Source organism: Lemur catta, chromosome 11 (genome assembly GCF_020740605.2).
Source record: "Lemur catta isolate mLemCat1 chromosome 11, mLemCat1.pri, whole genome shotgun sequence".
Classification (NCBI taxonomy): Eukaryota; Metazoa; Chordata; class Mammalia; order Primates; family Lemuridae; genus Lemur; species Lemur catta.
This window is the reverse complement of record NC_059138.1, coordinates 72,677,580-72,696,537: the sequence shown is the minus strand read 5'-3', so window position 1 is coordinate 72,696,537 and position 18,958 is coordinate 72,677,580. Positions and strand designations below refer to the sequence as shown.

General features: G+C 40.0%; 1 protein-coding gene and 1 long non-coding RNA gene across 9 annotated transcripts in view; one reads left to right on the top strand and one right to left on the bottom strand.

Moving 5' to 3' along the window:
* Positions 1-12,775: 12,775 nt before the first annotated feature.
* Positions 12,776-17,542, top strand: LOC123647221. Its single transcript, XR_006738168.1, has 2 exons — positions 12,776-12,881; positions 16,347-17,542. It is a non-coding gene; the product is annotated as an uncharacterized LOC123647221 (long non-coding RNA).
* SNX10 (sorting nexin 10) overlaps positions 14,984-18,958 on the bottom strand; it is a 69,954-nt gene continuing 65,979 nt past the window's right edge. For 7 of the 8 annotated variants that reach the window (XM_045564519.1, XM_045564517.1, XM_045564518.1 and 4 more), the window contains 2 exons: positions 16,880-17,092; positions 14,984-16,424 (listed from right to left, as the gene is read on the bottom strand). In XM_045564519.1, the coding sequence (XP_045420475.1) occupies positions 16,343-16,424; positions 16,880-17,092 (295 nt within the window). In that variant the 3' untranslated portion in view covers positions 14,984-16,342. Of the gene's footprint in view, positions 17,093-18,958 lie in introns of all 8 variants that reach the window. The other variant, XM_045564516.1, reaches the window with a different exon arrangement.

Here is an 18,958-nt window from a genome sequence, read left to right as displayed (position 1 = left end):
ACTGCACAAATAAAATCAGTGATTTTCTAGAAAGACACAGATATGCAACCTCCTGGCTAGAAAAGGTAAAAAACAAGATTGGCTTGTGAGGGGGCAGGGGAAGGGAATGGTTGCACACAGCTCTCCAGCCCAAGTGACAGAGAACTGAAATGTTGTCTCTTGTCTGCAAGGTTGTGCATTTGCATAAATACCCTGGGTGAGAAAGGGGTAGGGAAAATCAGGAAAACAGGCTTGATAAAAAAAAAAAAAAAAAAAGCCTCACATTCAAATTCATAAATACATGTGCTCACTTTCAAATATATATGCGCGGTGTTTGAAAATGACAGCAAGAATCATCATGTATTTTTTTCTCTTAAAAGCAATTATTTCCAAATAATAATGGTTATAGAAATATTCATGACTTCCTTTATTCTTATATATTTATTCTACCCACTGCAAATCAGTAATAATGGTAATAATTCACACATATACATGTCTCTTACATACAGTAATTTAGTGCAGTCGCAAAATTATGCTTTGAAGTAGGGTCAGTATTATGCCCATTTTACAGATGAAGAAACTGAAGCTCAGTAGTTCAGAGAGTTACCCAAATTTACATAACTAATAAGTGGCAGGGCTAGAATTCAAATTCCCATGATTGACTCTGAATCCCAAGAGTCCGCACCAAGAAGCCGTGCAACATTACCAAAGAGAACTCGCTCCAAATGTCATGGTCTTGGCCATTTCTTACCTCTCAGCAACATTGGACCATGCTGCCCACTGCTGCGTTCTTGAAACTCTCCACTTTCTTTAGTCTTGGGGATTGCTCTTTGGTTTGCCTTCTGCCTTTTAGATTTTCTCAGTCACCTCCAAGTTCTCCTCTTCCTGAGTCTTCTGTCCACCCTACTCTAAATCTCTGCTATCAGTGAGCAATCTCACCAGTTTCCATTCCTTCATGTATTCATTCAACAAAAATGTTTTGAGTACCTCCCACGTCTAGGCGTGTGGCACACCACAGTGAACAACAGCCTATCTCCCTCCTCAAATGGAGTTTATATAGTCACAGGGGGGCAGAGGAGATAGATAAACAAAAATAGATATCTATTTAGATATAGGTGGTAAATCTATGGAGAATAGAAAGCAGAGAAGAGGAATGCAGAAGGCAGGGGTAAAGGAGATTGCAATTTGGGGTCAAGGAAGGCCTCACTGAGTTAACAGTTGTATAAAGATATCCTTTGTCAATGTTCCTCTCAGAGGATTTCCAAATTTGCATCTCTGAGCTCTCTTCTGATTCCAACCACACATTTTCTCCTCTGGGCATATCATCTCTCCTGTACCCACACGCTGAAGTCACCCTAGCTGCACCTGAATTCATCTTTCCTTTCTCATCCTCCTATGTCTCTTCTTGTGCTCCTGACTCTGATTAATAGTACCACCATCCTTTACAGCACAAATATGCACTCAGCCAGTAAATATGTTAAATATAAGGAGCACCTTCTAAGTGAGTGCACTACACTAGGTACTAAGAGAATACATTGGTCTCATAAGAGCTATTTTCCCCTTAAGAAGCTGTGTCTAGGGAGACCATAGAGGGAAATGATTAAGGGTTTAGGAACAGACCTGTGTTCAATCCCACCTCTTCAATTAATCAGCATTTGTCTATACAATGGGAATAACGGTACCCACCTCACATTAATGTTACAGTGGTCCCCCTTATGCGAGGGGATACATTCCAAGACCCCCAGTGGATGCCTGAAACCTGTGATAGTACTGAACCCTTTATATACTGTCTTTTTTTCCTACACATACATGCCTATGATAAAGTTTAATTTATAAATTAGGCACAGTAAGAGATTAACAACTAACATTAAAATAGAACAATTGTAACAACATACTGTAATAAATGTTATGTGAATGTGGTCTCTCTCTCAAAATATCTTATTATACTGTACTGTACTCACCTATTTTCAAACTTTAGTTGACTACCAGTAACTGAAACCGCAGAAAGTGACAAGGGGGGACTACTGTATAGGGATTAGATGCAACTGCACAGGTGCAGTGAGCAAGTGAGTGAATGAATGAATAAACCAGTGAATAACGTGCTTACTGCAGTGCTTGACATGAGAAATGCCCAATAGGTTTAAGTGATGTCATCAAGACCCATTCTCTTCATCTCTCAGCCCTATTACCCTTGTGCTTGCTCCAGCCTCGGGCAGTGGCAGGTTGGCTTCCCAGAGCTCCAGGCCTACATTCTATCCAGCCATCCCTTGGGATGAAAGAGAGTTTCTTTCCTCAACAGTTGCACAAAAGTCATTGGTTTTGATTGGGTCATGTGACCACTTCTGAGCCAATCGTGTGGGCCAGGAAAATACCATTGCTCTAACTGGCTAGGTTTGGGATGCAGCCCCTCTAGGGATGGAGGTTGAATCAGCTCCACTTAAGTGAAGAGAGGTGGCCCCTGATGAATATCAAGAGACTTACAGGAAGAGAATGGAGAGTGGGCAGGTAGGACAATGAATGTTCACTACCCTTAACTATGGCACCTGATTCATTCTGTGTTGCATTATGGTTAGATGTTTTCATGTGTATCTGACCTCATGAGAACAAGGACTGAATGTTTGTTATCACTGCATCTGCTGGAGGACCCAGGTCAATCTCCTGAATATAGTACATGCTCAATAATATCTTTAAAATCATGAATTGATTCATTAAACCAGTCTAAATTAGTTCTTCTTTTGCTCATTTAAAGTTCCATGGTATATTGTTCTCTTCTTATTACATTAAATTACATAAAGTCTCACACACACATGCACCTTGTAACACTTTAAAAGACAGACATAGGATCCAACAGCAGAAGCAAATAAACCATTGTCACAATTTACATACATATTGACATTCTCTCCTCTAAAATCATTATCTCAGCTAATTTTACCCAGGTGAGAAAAAGAGCAAGAGTCAGTGGTGCCTTTCTAAGTCCCTTCATTTTGGAATTCTGTTTTTGTTCAGGAAATGTTGCATTTGCTGAAAATGCAAGTGTGTAAGGCTCACTGTAGCCTTTCACAAGGTGTCAGTATGCCATCGGCATCATTTGGATCTTCCGAGTGTAGAAATGTCCTTGGTCTTTCCCTCAGTAACTTGATTTCAATCTCTACAGCCTTATTCAAGGACATCCTCTCAAATTCTATAATCCCAAGGGTGGCATTCTCTCCTTCTTCCCGGGCACACTGCTGCCCAGCTAGAGACATTTCCCAGCCTTGCTTGCATCTGGTGTGGCCATGCGACTGAGTTCTCACTAAGTAATGTAGTGATGTGCACAATTTCCAGATCATCTTCTTAAAGATGTCTGGGATTTGATTTTAAATAATATAGCAAATGTGGAGAGCATATTTGGGGGATATAAATTATATAAATTCGACCATATGAAGACAACTGTGGAAGCTGAGTGATGGGCACACAGAGATGTGTTATATTACATTATAACTACATTTGTGTATGTTTGAAAATGCCTGTTGGAAAATAAATTAAAAGGTGCTTGCCCCAGTCATGTTCTGGTGTTTCCTTCTCACTGGCTAAAGAGAAAGCTGACCGGAGTAGCCTTGGAAAGCGTATGTTGAGGATGGCAGAGCCACTCCACCAGCCTGGGTTCCTGAATGACCTCCTGGAGCAGGGCTTTCCCACCTGCCTTGGAGAGTTACCTGAAAGAGAAATTGATTTCTTACTCCTTTGAGCCATTGCAATCTGGGTCTCTTTGTTACAGTTTAGCTCCTTACGTATTTCCATTTCATTTAAAACAGTCTCCTATAACAGACAGTATAATCTTACCTGCCTTCACCAACCCTTTACTTTTTCTGGCTCTCTTATAGGTCAGCACAATGTTAGGACTCAATAAATGTTTACTGTGGTTACATTTTTTGTTGCTCTAGAGGTCAGGCTGAACCATAAGCTACACAGATACCTAGATTCCACTCAACCTGAAATTAAACTGCTCACAATACAACTCACTGTGAAAACTTTTACACAAATGTCACCTTTGAGTTTGAAGGTCCATTATTTATAGTTAGGGACTAACTTTAGATTCAGAAAAGAATCATAATTTATAGCAAAACGTAGGATGAAATGCTAATGTTGAGAACATTTCGACTAGAAAATAGTTAAGGAAACTTTAATTTCTTTTCAAAAATATAAATATAGTTGTATTGTAAAAACCCTGTAGGTTGACTCCAACCCGTAGACGTGTTTTGTCTTTCCCTCCCCAAATGTGGCACAGTTCAACACAGTTTTGTCAGGACTTTTAAATTTCAGTGTGCTTAGAGAGTACCAGAGTGTCCTCCTTCCCTTGTGGCCTCGAACAAGGCCTCCTTACACATTCACCCTGAGGCCTCAGTGATCTGGCCATAGATTGGGCTCAGCATGGAGCATGAGGCACAGAGAGTTAAAATAATTTTCTAAAACGAGTGGTTATCCCTTGTCATGGATTGCCAAAGAAGGTCACAGACTCCTCCTTCTCCAGTGGTCCTTAGAAATAAGGTTGATTTTCACACAGTGGCTTTTAGGTGAGGTCCCCTGAAGATTAGGGGACAAACTTGGCAGACAGACCTACAGGGAGGAAAGCAAAAGTTGGATGCAAGCTAGTGTTCCTGATTACTAAACAAAGTTAGCAGTTTCAGGAAGCTCTATTTACAGAGTTAGACTGCAGGCTGCACATTGAGACACCCAGTCCTGCCAGCCTGCTCCCTCCCCTCCCAGGCCCCTACTCCTCAAGAGAATTCTGTCCTTGTCACACTAGTTAGTTCCTAGGCTGTGGTTCCGTGAGCTGGAACCAGAGTGGAGAGGAACAGAGTGGATCAGAGACTGCCATGTCACATTTACACCGGGAGGTACTGGAAGAAGAGTGAGGAATCGATAAGGAGGGTTAGAGAAAAGGAGAAAGACAAGAGCCAGTGTGGGCTGGGTTTGGAAATTTAGAAAGAGGCGAAAGTTGTCAGGAGTTTGAAAAGAAACTGAAGAGGAATGGGAGATAGATAGACAGACAGACAGACAGATAGGCCTGGGCATGGTGGCTCCCTCCTCTAGCACTCAGGGAGGCAGAGCCAGGAGATCGCTTGAGCTCAGGAGTTGGAGACCAGCTTGAGCAAGAGGGAGATCCTGTCTCTACTAAAAATAGAAAAATTTTAGCCAGGTGTGGTGGTGTGTGCTTGTAGTCCCAGTTACTCAGGAGGCTGAGACCAGAGGATTGCTTGAGCCCAGGAGTTTGAGGTTGCTGTGAGCTATGATGACGCCACAGCACTCCAGCCTGGGTGACCTACCAAGACTCTGTCTCAAAAAAAAGGTAGACAGTTAGATAGATACATAGATAGATAAGAGTTATGCATCATATAATGACATATCAGTCAAGGACAGACTGCCTGTACAACTGTGGCCCCATAAAATTACAATGAAGCTGCCCTATACAGATGTACCATTTTTTATCTTTTATGCCGTATTTTTACTGTATCTTTTCTATGTTAAGATATGCAAATAAGCCAGGTGCGGTGGCTCACATCTACAATCCTAGCACTCTGGGAGGCCGAGGCGGGAGGATTGCTCACGGTCAGGAGTTTGAGACCAGCCTGAGCAAGAGCAAGACCCCGTCTCTACTAAAAATAGAAAGAAATTATCTGGCCAACTAAAAATATATATAGAAAAAATTAGCTGGGCATGGTGGCACATGCTTGTAGTCCCAGCTACTCAGGAGGCTGAGGTAGGAGGATTGCTTGAGCCCAGGAGTTTGAGGTTGCTGTGAGCTAGGCTGACGCCATGGCACTCTAGCCCGGGCAACAGAGCGAGACTCTGTCTCAAAAAAAAAAAAAAAAAGATACACAAATACTTACCATTGTGTTGCAATCGCCTGCAGTATTCAGGTCAGTAACATGCCATGCATGTTTGTAGCCTAGGAACAACAGGCTGTACCATATAGCCCAGGTGTGTAGTAGGTGCTACCATCTCGGTTTGTGTAAGTACATGCTATGATGTTCGCACATCAACAAAATCACCTAACAATGCATTTCTCAGAATGTATCCCTGTCATTAAGCAACATATGACTGTATATGGTCCCCAATTTATGATGATTTGACTTATAATTTTTCAACTTTAAACAATGGTGTAAACTCCACATGCATTTAGTAGAAACCATACTTTGAGTACCCATACAAACATTCTTTTTTTCGCTTTCAGTATAGCATTCAATAAATTACATGAGATATTTAACACTTTATTATAAAATAGCCTTTGTGTTAGGTGATTTTGCCCAACTGTAGGCTAACATAAGCATTCTGAACATGTTTAAGGTAGGCTAGGCTAAGCGATGATGTTCAGTTGGTTAGTGTATTAAATACATTTTTGACTTCCAATATTTTCAACTAATGATGGCTTTATTGGGCTGGAGCCCCAAGAAAAGTCAAGTAGTATTGGAAGAGAAAGAAAGAGAGAGAGAGAGAGGACAGAGGCTCTTAAGAAGTTTGGCGAGTTAAAATGAGACTTCTTTGGCGTTTTTTAGGAGACCTGAGTAAAGTTTTAAATTACTTTTCAATTACTTTTTAAAAGTCATACTGGGCTTCAACTTTATATGGGTTTATATGACATAGCAGCAGACATTTGGAGAAAGCGCTAATACCATATAGTATTTCAACTCATAGTAGTTCAGAAATAAGTTGGCCAAAAGAAATATTTTACTAAAATATTTCATTGAATGGTATTTTTTATCAAGGAAAAGAGTAATTTCCAGCAAAGCATTTATTGACTGCCATGTAGACTTCACGAATGGACACTATCACCATTTCGGAGTTCTCTTACCAAAAAGAAATGGAAAACAAGTTGCTGTAACTTGGAAATAGGGTACACAGAGGATTCGCATTTGCCCTCAGGGCAGCTGAGGTTTCCCAAATTTAAGGAGGCACATCTCTGACTTACTTAATACCATACTCTAAGCTCTTTTTCTGCTGATTTGGCTGGTTCTGCCACAGGAAAGGAGCTTTAGGAAGGGTCTGTGGGCCTTTTGCCTACCCTATGCCAGTAATTCATTGTGGACTCTAGAATGTGTTTTGTATTAAACTGTGGGCTGGGGGCAGGGGCGGGGAGGAGGAGGCCAGAGACGAAATGTAGTCCTCACTCTCCAGGAACTACACCAGAAGAAAGGGACAGACAGGTGACTCAACCATGCAGTGCAGGGCTACTAGAAAGGCACATGACGATGCAAGGCGGATGTGCTAGGAAACACTGAGAACCGGCATCTGACGTGTCGTGGGTGTGGTCAGAGTGGGCATCCGAGCACAGAGACATTTAACCAGAGTCCTGAACAGCTAGTAGGAATTAGCCGAGCAAGAGGGCATTCGCTGGGAGGGGGGATGGAAAAGACCTCTCCAAGCAGAGGGAACATGCCCGATTTCATATACACCTCACACCCGCCCCCATGTTGCAGTATTATTGTCATGCTGTAAATGTAAAAACAAACTCCAAAAGGATAAGTGACTCTCCCCAGGTGTAAGCAATGAAACTGAGATTGAAATTTTGCACCAAACTCCCTGCCTGTCTACAGAACCTGGTCTCTGAAAGGGAACCCTCATCTAGTGATATCCACTCATGTTCCTCCCAGCTTGGCCTTAGGAACACCCAGGGTGAATGCAAGTGCCCCTTAATCATTCTGAGAAGAAACCCAAAATATTTAGATTCAAAGGAACACAGAAGTTTAGCCTCTCTTCTTTGAATCAGTTTAGGAAAACTGCACACAATACCCCTACACAAACACACACTTAGAGATTCACAGTGAGGCTGGGCGTGGTGGCTCACGCCTGTAATCCTAGCACTCCAGGAGGCTGAGATGGGAAGATTGCTGGAGGTCAGGAGTTCGAGAGAGATTCACAGTGAACATTAATATATGAGAGACACTAAGAAGTCCTGCAGAAGATTAATGTTAAACTTTGTTTAACTCAACGTGTCTTAAATGTAATTGACCATGGAAACCATCCTACCATATCCACCCCTATTCTAGTAATACTTATTAGCATCCCTCAGAACTAGTGCTTTAGAGAACAGCTTCAGCTGTGGTCCCCAACCCACAGGCCTCAGACCAGTACTGATCTGTGGCCTCTTAGGACCTGGGTCACACAGCAGGAGGTGAGCCTCCAGCGAGCAAGTGAAGCTTCATCTGTATTTACAGCTGCTCCCCATCACTGCCATCACCGCATAAGCTCTACCTCCTGTCAGATCAGTGGCAGCATTAGATTGTCATAGGAGCTCAAACCCTACTGTAAACTGTGCATGCTAGGGACCAAGGTTGCACGCTCCTTGTGAGAATCTAATGCCTGATGATCTGAGGTGGAGCTGACGCGGTGATGCTAGTGCTGGGGAGCAGCAGCAAATACAGATTATCATTAGCAGAGAAGTTTGACTGCACAATAAATGTAATGTGCTTGAATCACCCCGAGCCCATTCCCTCCTACCAGTCTGTGGATAAATTGTCTTCCATGAAACTGGTCCCTGGTGCCCAAAAGGTTGGGGACGGGTGCCTTTAGGACATTATGTGTCAAATCTTTTTATTGTACTGATGAGTAAACTGAGGTCCAGAGAGGTTAGGAGGTGCCTTTGGGTACATGCCAACAGCAGAGCCAGAATCTGATTCACCAGACTTCCTTCCAGATCAACACTCTCTCTGATAAATCACACTTCAGTATGTCTATTCCATACCTCTGATATACAAATAGTACACACAGCACGAGTTGATAACTTTGTAATTGTCAACTTACAAATCACTCTTTTAAAAAAATACAAAGAAATACCTAGGTGAGAGCTGAGATCTTGTATACAAACCTGAAGTGTGTTTATATACACTATTAATTGCCCTTGTCATCGTTTATACTAGTTATCCAAGCCTTGCTGATACTAGTTGTTTATCTTCATTGCCTTCCTGCTGAAATAATAATACCAATAACAACTACTAGCTCTCTTCTTTTTCTCTCAATGTGAAGGATAACATTAATATATTGATGCAAATTTCTAGCGTTTGTCTTTATGTGTTCATTTAAATGGAGCCAAAGCTGAAGAAATCACTTGTGAACAAGATAATCACAAACAAATCTTTGTATCAAGTACTTCATTGATGGATCAAATCCCATTATCACTAAGTAAAAAAAAAAAAAATCTTTACTTTGGAATTTGGTTGAATCAAGACCCCAGAAAAAAGAGAGGGGAAAGGGGCTTGGAGATCTTTCTGTTCTTGCAAAGATTTATAACAACATTTGTTATATTCAAATGTAAAAATTATGTTTGACTGGAAATTTTAAAAGGTAATATACAAATTAAATAAATATAATTCCAAAACAATCAGTACCTAAATTTAAACAGCATTCATGAGTAATAACATATTAGGAAAGGTCAATGGGCTTTCTGTCTAGAAAGTTAAATATTCAGAGCCTGAGCTTTGTATTTGTTACCAAAGGCTTCTTTATCAGCAGAAGGAGGTAAATGATTCCCTGCAAATGTTTTAAACACACAACTTTGCTTATCTTCCTGTATTAATGATCCTTATGGCAGTTGTTATATTAACCTTATCACATAGTACAGCAATAAAGGGAAACTATTGTGAAGGAAGGAAAAAAAAAAACCATTTCCTTTAATCTCTGGGACTTTTTTTTCAGCCTAGCAATTTTCTGATTGTCACAGGAGAGGAAAAATGAAAGTCAGATTTTTCTACCGAGTTTTCTTAAAATCTCAAATAAGAAACTGGACATTTTCAAATGGGTGATTCATTAAACATCATATCACGTAAAGAGGACACAGATTAGATTATTGACTAAATGGGCTAAAGGCTCATTATGTGAGCTCTGGGTTTCATGGGGTCCACTAAAGTGCTCTGACCAGGAGACAGGAAGTGGCTCCTGAGAAAGCCAGTCTCCCCTTCAGGGCTCTGAACAGCTCATGTATGGCTATGACATTACAAAAAAAATCCCGTTTGCCCCTCATAAGACTTCTAGTACCTTCTTCGTCCAGTTTCTGTGTGCACATACAGGAAATTCAAAGCTCTGTCTTTTAATCCCGTTTTAACTTTGACAACAATACCAAACCTGACCCTGAGACCCTTCTGCCTTCTCTTCTCTCACGGTGCTTGAGAAATCAGCTAACTTTATGATTGAAATTAATGTTTTCATTCAACTGCAAATGTTTGAGCTCAACCCTCATGCTAACAGAACGAACACAGGGTCCTACCGCTCCCTCGGCCAGGTAATATGCTTTTTTTCCGTTTTTTTTCTTTTTTTTTTCATTATCCCTTTAATGCAGAGCAGGGCTACTGATTACAAAGAGGCAGTTTGACTCCAGCAATAGGTCTTCTTCACTAATCCTCACTGTCATGGAAATTCCAGCTGCTACAAGAATAAGAGGCTCAATCCATATTTGCCAGCTCTAATATGAAATCTGTCAGAGCCCAAATTAATGAGTTCCAAATTCCTTACATCACGATAACAGGTTAAGACTGGTCAATTAATTACATAAATCCTTCCCGATTCATTGTGCGTTTGCAGCCCAGATTGTGTCTTACATTACTCCATGACACAAGGCCTTTTGGCTCCTGTTGTTGCACAGAAAGGCCCCATTTAAGTGGAGGCTGCCTGCCACGGCAAAATGTTAAATGTCACACGTTAAATTTGCACTTTTCTATAATTGCTTTTGTTAAAAAAAAAAAATTAAATGAAAGCACAGGGCTCCCAGTACACCGTTATGCAAGAGGGCTGGGACTGTACTCCATGGATCCCAGGCCAGGCAAGTGTCTGTGTTTTACCTCTTAACAGTTCACACAGATGCCCTGGGACTGGGTGCTCTGTAGGGAGCAGAACCCAGAATGTGCATATTTGTGAAAATAAACCATTTCCCTGAGAGCTTAGATTCTTGTCTCTGTGAAACATTAAAATAAGATTCTTTACATAGCCAACTTCCTTTGTCTGCCAGTAAAAGTATTAGATATATTAAACACAGTTGATTTAATCACCTTTCAGGAAATACACTATACAAGTGGGTATATATTATACTTGCATAGGTCTTTGCCTTCAAAAAGATGTTCCTGATAGCTTTGCTATTTGGATTTTGGTACACACCTGCAGAGAACAGAATAATTGAAGTGTCACAGGACTTCAAAAGTATCCAGGCCAAACCTTTTCCTTTTAAAAAACAGCAAAATATGCTTGGAATCACAGCTAGTTAGAACTCGACCTGGAACTGCAACCTCCAGATTCCTAGGGCAGACCCTTTTCACCCGACTACATGTCTCTGTAGACCTTTATGCATTCAGGTGCTCTGTACCAAATGGAAACAGTTCCAGTTGTGTTTCCTGAATCATCTTTTTGCGGGACAGGGTTTCTACGAACACACGAGTGAGCGAATGATGCTCCTAAGCACAGACTGAAACCCATGTGGGGCGCAGGTTCTTTCTACTTGGGAGCCTAGCACCACTCCACCGCGCAGGCAGCCAGCCAGCCAGACCCCCGGCGGCCGGACTCCACAGGGGCTGCAGCCGCTGCGCTGGCCCGCCAACGCCCCCTTCTGTCCTCCGGCGGCCTTGCACCCGATGTCACCGGCCGCGCGGTTCCTTTTTCTGGGGCAAAGAACACATCTCCGCTTCTGCGCCCCAAGACTAACAGGGTGGGGAACTTGTACCTCCCGCCTGTACCCACCAACACACACACACACACACACACACACACACACACACACACACACACGTACCACCCTGACCCACGGCCGTGTCTGGGCCCGGGGGCACGCGCTTCTTCCCCAGCGGCCCAGTCCCGCCACCAGGCGCGACTGTCGCCCCCGCTCAGGACGGGAGGGGCAGGTTAACGCGACGGCGCGCCCGCGGGGCAGGTTTTCGGCTCCTGGGTGGACTAGAAAAGAACAGGGTTAACTCATGTGTGCTGTTCGCGTGCAAATGAAAACATTTCGGACGCGGGGGGCTTTGCCGCAGCCCCACCGCGTCCGCGGGTGCTCGCGGGGCCCCTCCAGGGCTCAGCCACACCCAGGCCGGGGCGGCGCGTCGTCGCCCTCTCTCGGGCCGGGCGGCGGGGCAGGGGCCGCAGCGCCGCGCGAGCGTCTGCGGAACAAAGGCTGCTGGCCGGCCCGGGCTAGGGGACGCCGCCCCGCGGCCGCCCCGCACCCAGCCGTCGGGCGGCGCGGCCCGCTCCACGGGCACTCCCAACCCGGAGGGCCCGTGCGAGCCTGGAAGCCGGGAGGCCCGGGGGTCATGGGTATTCAAAGCTGCCTCCCACACCAAACCCACTCCCCCGAAGCCCTTCAGCATTAGTATTTTATCGCTATTACTATCTTTTTTTCCAGCGGCCAGAGTTGCCATCCTGACGCTGTGGGGGGCCCCGCGGTGCCCACGGAGCAGGTGGGGCAGGGCAGCTGCGGGCCCGTGCTGTAAATCGCGGTCTTTTTGTGGTTGTTGTTCCCACTCACCACCCGCAGCCCCCCTCCTCCCGGTTTTTCCCCCCTCTTTCCACTGCGCGGTTGCTATGGGTTACCAGGGCGGTTGCCATGGGTTACCGGACCGAGGCCGGCTGGCTGGCTGGCTACCTGCCGCCCAGTCGCCGCCGCCGGCGGAGCGGCCCGGGCGGGGGGAGGCGGGAGCGCGCGTGTGCGGGACGCGGCGCGGGGGAGTGTGCGCGAGCCGCGAGGCACCGCAGCCAACAGGCGGCCGAGGGTGCAGCCGCGGGAGCGCCGCCGCCGGTGGGGTGGGGGGCAAAGCTATAAAGAAGGCCCAGAGGTAAGAAACCAGCAAAAACACAACCACAAATTATGCCCGTGCTGTGCCTCTCGCAGCAAAGACAAGCGGTGTGGGGTTTTGGAGGAAGCTACACTTCTCGTCGGGGGAGAAAGGGTATTTTCCTCTTTAGCATAAGCCATTTGCATAGTGTCTTTAGATCAGAGTTTAAATTCAGCAGAAAATTGCAGTTTATATATATATATATATTTTTTTTTTTTCTTTCTCTTTTCCTCTCTGTCCGTTGAAAAGAAGTCTTTGGAATTTGGGAGAAAGAGAAAGGGTCATTAACTACCAGAGTTTGTGGAGCTAAAATAAATTAGTGTCCAATGCACTGTTCCTAACAGTGATCTAGAAAAGTTTCCAGTAAGAGTGAAGAGCAATTGTGTCTGACTTAAGGGAACAATGGTGACTCGTTTGTAAGATGCATATGGCAAAGACTAGAACCAAAGTCCGTTGTAAATATATCCAATGTTAAAGAAATTGCTGCTTATTTACATCCTTCTAAAATTTTTTAATTCCACTCTATTAAAATGTACTTTCTTATCATCTTTATTTGCAAAGAAAATTGTATCTATGGTTTGAATATCATGTTGCAATAACTAATTTCAGACAGCATTTTGTATTTGAAAATGTGTTTATATATAATAAACTAAGAAAAGGTCTATATTCCAAACAAAAACACAAAATTGTATTGAAATAAATCGTTTCCTTCGTTGAAAAGATGCATTGTATTCATAGGATACCAACTAAGTAATTCAAATATTAAGAGGAAGATTAATATTTAAAGAAACAGAATAAGGTTTTGTTATATTTGTCTTTAAATTTTAGAGGCCTCTTATGAAAAGGGGTCTTTCTTTACAGCTCAAATACTGAAAACCTTTTTTGTACCACAGTAGCTCAATAATGATGAATCCTTAAGGCACCAACAAAACAAACTGAATTCAAAACAACATCCAATTTACTGTTGGATATAACAGTAATCATGGCTAGGTTAAATGAATTTGTTTAAATTCTTAATAGTCACAAAAGAATTTTGTTCTTTTACTTTATGTTACTTGTTTGTATTTAATTTTTCAATAAAATGTGAACTAGACTTGAAAAGCTCTGGCAAGATATTTAATATCTTAAGGAACAATAACTGCTTAAAGATAAACATTTGTGTTTTTACCTAGTAATTTTTAAAACTTGAAATTTTGACAAGAAATAAATCACTTTCTTCTAAGCGGGACTTTGAAAGAGGCCTTAAGTAACAGGTTGTCGACTTTCATTTTTGACACCTTTGAGTTGTATATAAGTCTAATTATAAAATAAAACACATAAGCTGGCTTTCCAGGCAAATAGTTTACCCTTTCAGAATTAGTGAGGGAATAGTTTTGCTGTATGTAAATCATAAAGCATCCAGGATTAGAATTCTTTCCATTGAAGTCACATTAAAAATAGTGCTAAATAAACCTCTATGCTATTTAGCTACATAAGTAATTACTTTCTTTTCCTGAAGAAAGTTTTATAAAAACATGCCAGAGGAAAATAAGAGACAAAGCAAGAAAACCACTGGAAGCTGAAGTTCATCTAAATATATCAGCTGCAAGAAATCTGTTTTAAGACGCCAGTGCTTAGATAGCAAAACCAAACCACAGCTAAAAGCTTCAAATATGTACAACTATAGTGAATACTAAACCAAGTTTTACCAGAGTTCTTCATAAAAAATTACTGATAATTCAAAAACACACTTGAGTTTTGGTCTAAGTCAGAAGAAATATATTCTCTTGTATAAAATAAGGGATCTGGCAAAGTTGATTTTTTTTTCATGTTTAATGTGAAAATGATGATCTCATGACATTTACATATCAAATATTGAGGCAGTACTTATTATTGATGGTTATCTTACATCATCTAAAAATAACATGACAATTGGTAGCACAGTAGTATAGCTTTTCAAAACTGCTGTAAAACAGAAGTATTGTGAATTCAAATACATATTGCTGAGGGGCTGGGGATAGCTCTTAAATGCCCAGATGGCAAACTTTACATGTTAGCAAGATAAGAAATTGCTAAATCTTTTCATTTCCTGTGTTAAAATAATGAAGATCCAAGACACATTAAATCACAATGTTTACAGAGATTTAATAATGTTTAAACCAAACCATAAAAAAGGATAAATTAAAGAAATCATTCTTATTCAAAATTTAATTTTTTTCTGTTGATTTGTAGTTTTCTGGTTTTTTTTTTCTGTTGGTTCTTTGAAACAAGCATGGTAAAGACTTTCTAAAAATACAATAATAGTTAAAATGAAATGGTTACTTTTTATACCAGCCTCTGTTACTCTCCAATTAGGCTGAGTAACATTTAATTAAAGCAACAAGTTATCCAGTTATATGAAAATATCTTCCCGTTAGTTTCACAGAGATATTTTTGTTCCATTCAACAAAAAAGAAACTTGGGTAATTATCTCAAGAAAATGCTGCCTCATCTGAAATTTGAAGTTCAAAGTAGTTTATCTAAGACATACAATCTTTGGGCCACTAAAAACAAACAAAAAAGACATTTTATTAAAATTATACCAATCTTCATGTACCTGCTTAAAAATAAAGGACTTTTAAAAAATGAATACTTAATTATGAAATTAGCAGGTTGACATCTTTTTCTAATTTTGGAAATATTTGTTAGTAAAATTAAATTTATTAATTTTTATAAGATCCTTCTTTTGACTTAAGATAAGCAATAAGTAGCCACCACTGATACTGAATGTTATTTAGTGATAAGAAATTGCACGTTTAGTCAGAAAATAAATCATTAACCTATAATTCTAATTACACAAGGATAATGAAAACAAATGATTTATTTCCAGAAACCATTTGTTTAAGCTGATTTTGGACAATGAAAATGTATTTCTGAATCTATATATTGCGATTATAAGTAAAATTACTAGCACTATTTCTGTTTTTTCTAAGATGTAAACATTATTTTAATACATCTCTATTTATAAGATATATTTCCCATCTAAGTGTGAAATAGAATACTGTCAAGATTAAATATTCTTAAAATATATCAGTCAAACACCCAAAAGCAAAGTGTTTTGCCAGTGCACAGAAGATATCCACAAAATAGCAGCCACATGTCTGAGAGAAGCAGTCTGGTCTATGCTGTTTACTCTTCAAAGTGGTTAATATATATGCTGTGTTTACAGTAACACTGCCCCACAGATACAAGAAAGAATGCTCTATCTTGATTTTAAATGCTACCTATTTACCTATCTTTTAAAATTCAATAAAACCAACTAGGTTTTTTTTTAACATATAAATCATTTCATTTGAGGGGAGGATCTTGTTTACCAATAATGTTCGCCCATAAAGGATACTATTGCATTCACAGGACTTTAGCTTGATACAGAAGCTTGGCTAAAATAAGACAACGTAAAAATACCACGAATAAATAACTCCATGTCTTTAAGAATTTTAAATACCTAACATCATGACTGAGCTTTAGGTAAGAGTATATTATGTATTAGCAAGCTTTTCTTCCCTATGACTGGACATAATTTGCTATTCCTAAAACAGTAACATTAGAATTATTTTTCAGGATTCCTGTGGAGCTGTACTTGTTTTACATCCATGTGAACTGCTGTCATCACTACTGTGTCCAAGCCCAGAGGATGAACTGGAAAAGAAGAGAGGGGGAAAATAATAAAAAGAGGAAATTGGTTTTCACAACACACTCAAAGCCTGAGTAACAGAGGAGAACTTTAATTATCTCCAGTCACAAAGAGAGACAGGAAATTTGGACTTTTAATTAGCCATTTGGAGTGCAGTTGGATATTTTTTTAGCTAGATAATTTAAACGCGAATAATTCAAGTCTGACTAAATGAAAGTCACATAATCAGAATGCAGATAATTGAATTTCTACTGCATTCATTAATTCGGTGTGGAGGTGTGTGTGAAGACTACTATGATGAGCTGTCACAGCTCAATAAAATCTCAGTCAATTAATTTTTTCATTATCTTAGTATTACATCAACAAAAAAGTGAAGTACGTGTATATTTCTATAGACATGCATATGTGCAGTATGTGTTATATAAATACATACACATTCAATCAAAACGCAAGGAAATACCTTTCTGAATCATAATCTATATCATTTTCTTTTTTTCCTTCTTCATCTTCTTCGGGGAAACGTCTGTTCATCAAGGCAAACTTGTGAATTGCTTCTTCCACAGAGTACTTAGTCTGCCCAGAAACACACGCCTCAATGTCTTCTGAATTCAGCTGGCTCTGCAAGAAGAGGTGAAGGCTGCTATCTGAAAGCAACAGTGCATTTTGTAGGACTCTATGGAAAGGAAAAAAAGGAAAAATAATCGGTGAACAGGAATGGTCAGTTATAGGGTAGGAGAAAGAAAAACATTAGAAATGTACCGCTGAAGTAATTTCTCTACTGTGGTAAACTTTGCATCAATTATGGGCTCTGCCTATTAAAGGGATGAAAGCATATGTTAACTTTTATTCAATTATTTGGAAATTTAGGTGAGTCAAAACATGAAGCTAATAGTTAAGAACATCTGTTAAAAGAATAACTTCAAGGACATTTCTTCAATTTAACCATCTGTTATGACCATGTGGATTAATTATGGAAATATTTTGCTTATATAGTCATAGAAATTTATTCTACTTAAAAAAAATTTATTGCCAACAGCATGTCAATTCAGTGATCTTTATTGGATAGGCTGCCATGAAACATCAAAACTTTCAACTACTATTAAAAATTATATGAAAAAGTCAATACATTGCTCAGCATGTTTTACATTTTAGAACTTTACAAGTACGTTTATGTACATAAGTACATGTTTACAAGGGCTCATGTAAGAGGCAGTTTTTTTTTTTTTTTAATATCTAAAGTTGACTACAAATTTCTCCAAAACTTCAGGGCACTGCATCTCTACGTTGTCAAAATGAGTAACCTAATAAAATTGATTCCAGCCAATTTTATAAGTTAAAATATGATAATTTTGTGATGAGTACATACTGCTCTTCTCACATTCCAGATCAAAGTTTACAAAGATAGTACAAATTTCAACTAGTGCATTAGAACTACACAGAAGAGTAAAAACTATCCTTTACCAAAATCTGTACATGTACAAATTCATACTATCAGTGAATATGTTTTTTTCTGAAATGCATGTCTTAGAATATGAAATCCAGTCAAAGTATACCTTTATATTTAAATAAAAAACTGGTTTTATCTTTTTAGCAAAGATTTTGGCATTATGATAATTTAATAGCTATTAATAGTTCAATAATGACAGAACAGGAGACACTAAGACCACATGTAGGGGACAAAACGAGAACACTAAAACCCAAGTATAATTTTGCCCAACATGGGATTTTTCATATACAGATCTATGAGAAATAGATCATGTGTTTCAGACCAAATGAACCTTACCTTATATCCTGCATGTTTAAACAAGCAATTAGGAAAGTAAATTTCTTTGGCCATTAATATCAATTTAGTTAAAATCCAAGGTCATTAGAATACCAACCAAGTCCTTTTCTTCAAAATAAAGCAGAATTATTTCTGTAAGAAGGACATGTCTAAAAGTGCAGAGTATCAAAACCAAAACCTAGCCGTCCCCTTTGCTTCAACAGGCTTACAAACATAGTTTGAGAAAATATTCTTTACTGGTCTACTAAAAGGAAAAGTAAAACCTTTGTGCTTTTTAAAAAGCAAAGTCTCAAGCAAAACAGCTAAATACTTCCTTTCCTTCTGTGTCCTCTGCCCTGGGTTCTCCCAGAAGAAGACTATGTCACATGATAAAGATTAATTTACCAAGTACAAGTAGCTAAGTAGTAAATCCCTTTTACTACTCTTCAAGATTTATTTTCTACATTTACAAATGTTTACCATTCTTGTTTTAAACACATCAAATTAAGAGAAGAGTTATATGGCAACATCCCATTAATATTAACTTGGATTCGCTGTAAAGTTTGAGCAGAGTGTTTCCTGTGGCCTTCTGTCAGTGGCTTCCTGCCAGCCATAATACAAGTAACTGTTCATAGGATTATACTCACTGCTTTGTTTCTCTTGGGATTGTGTTTTATTTTCTTTATAAAATAATGGGTAATCTTTAAAATTGATTTTAGATGGTTTGAGGCATTACACCACAAAAGTAATGAGCACTAATGCCAATGATATTGGACA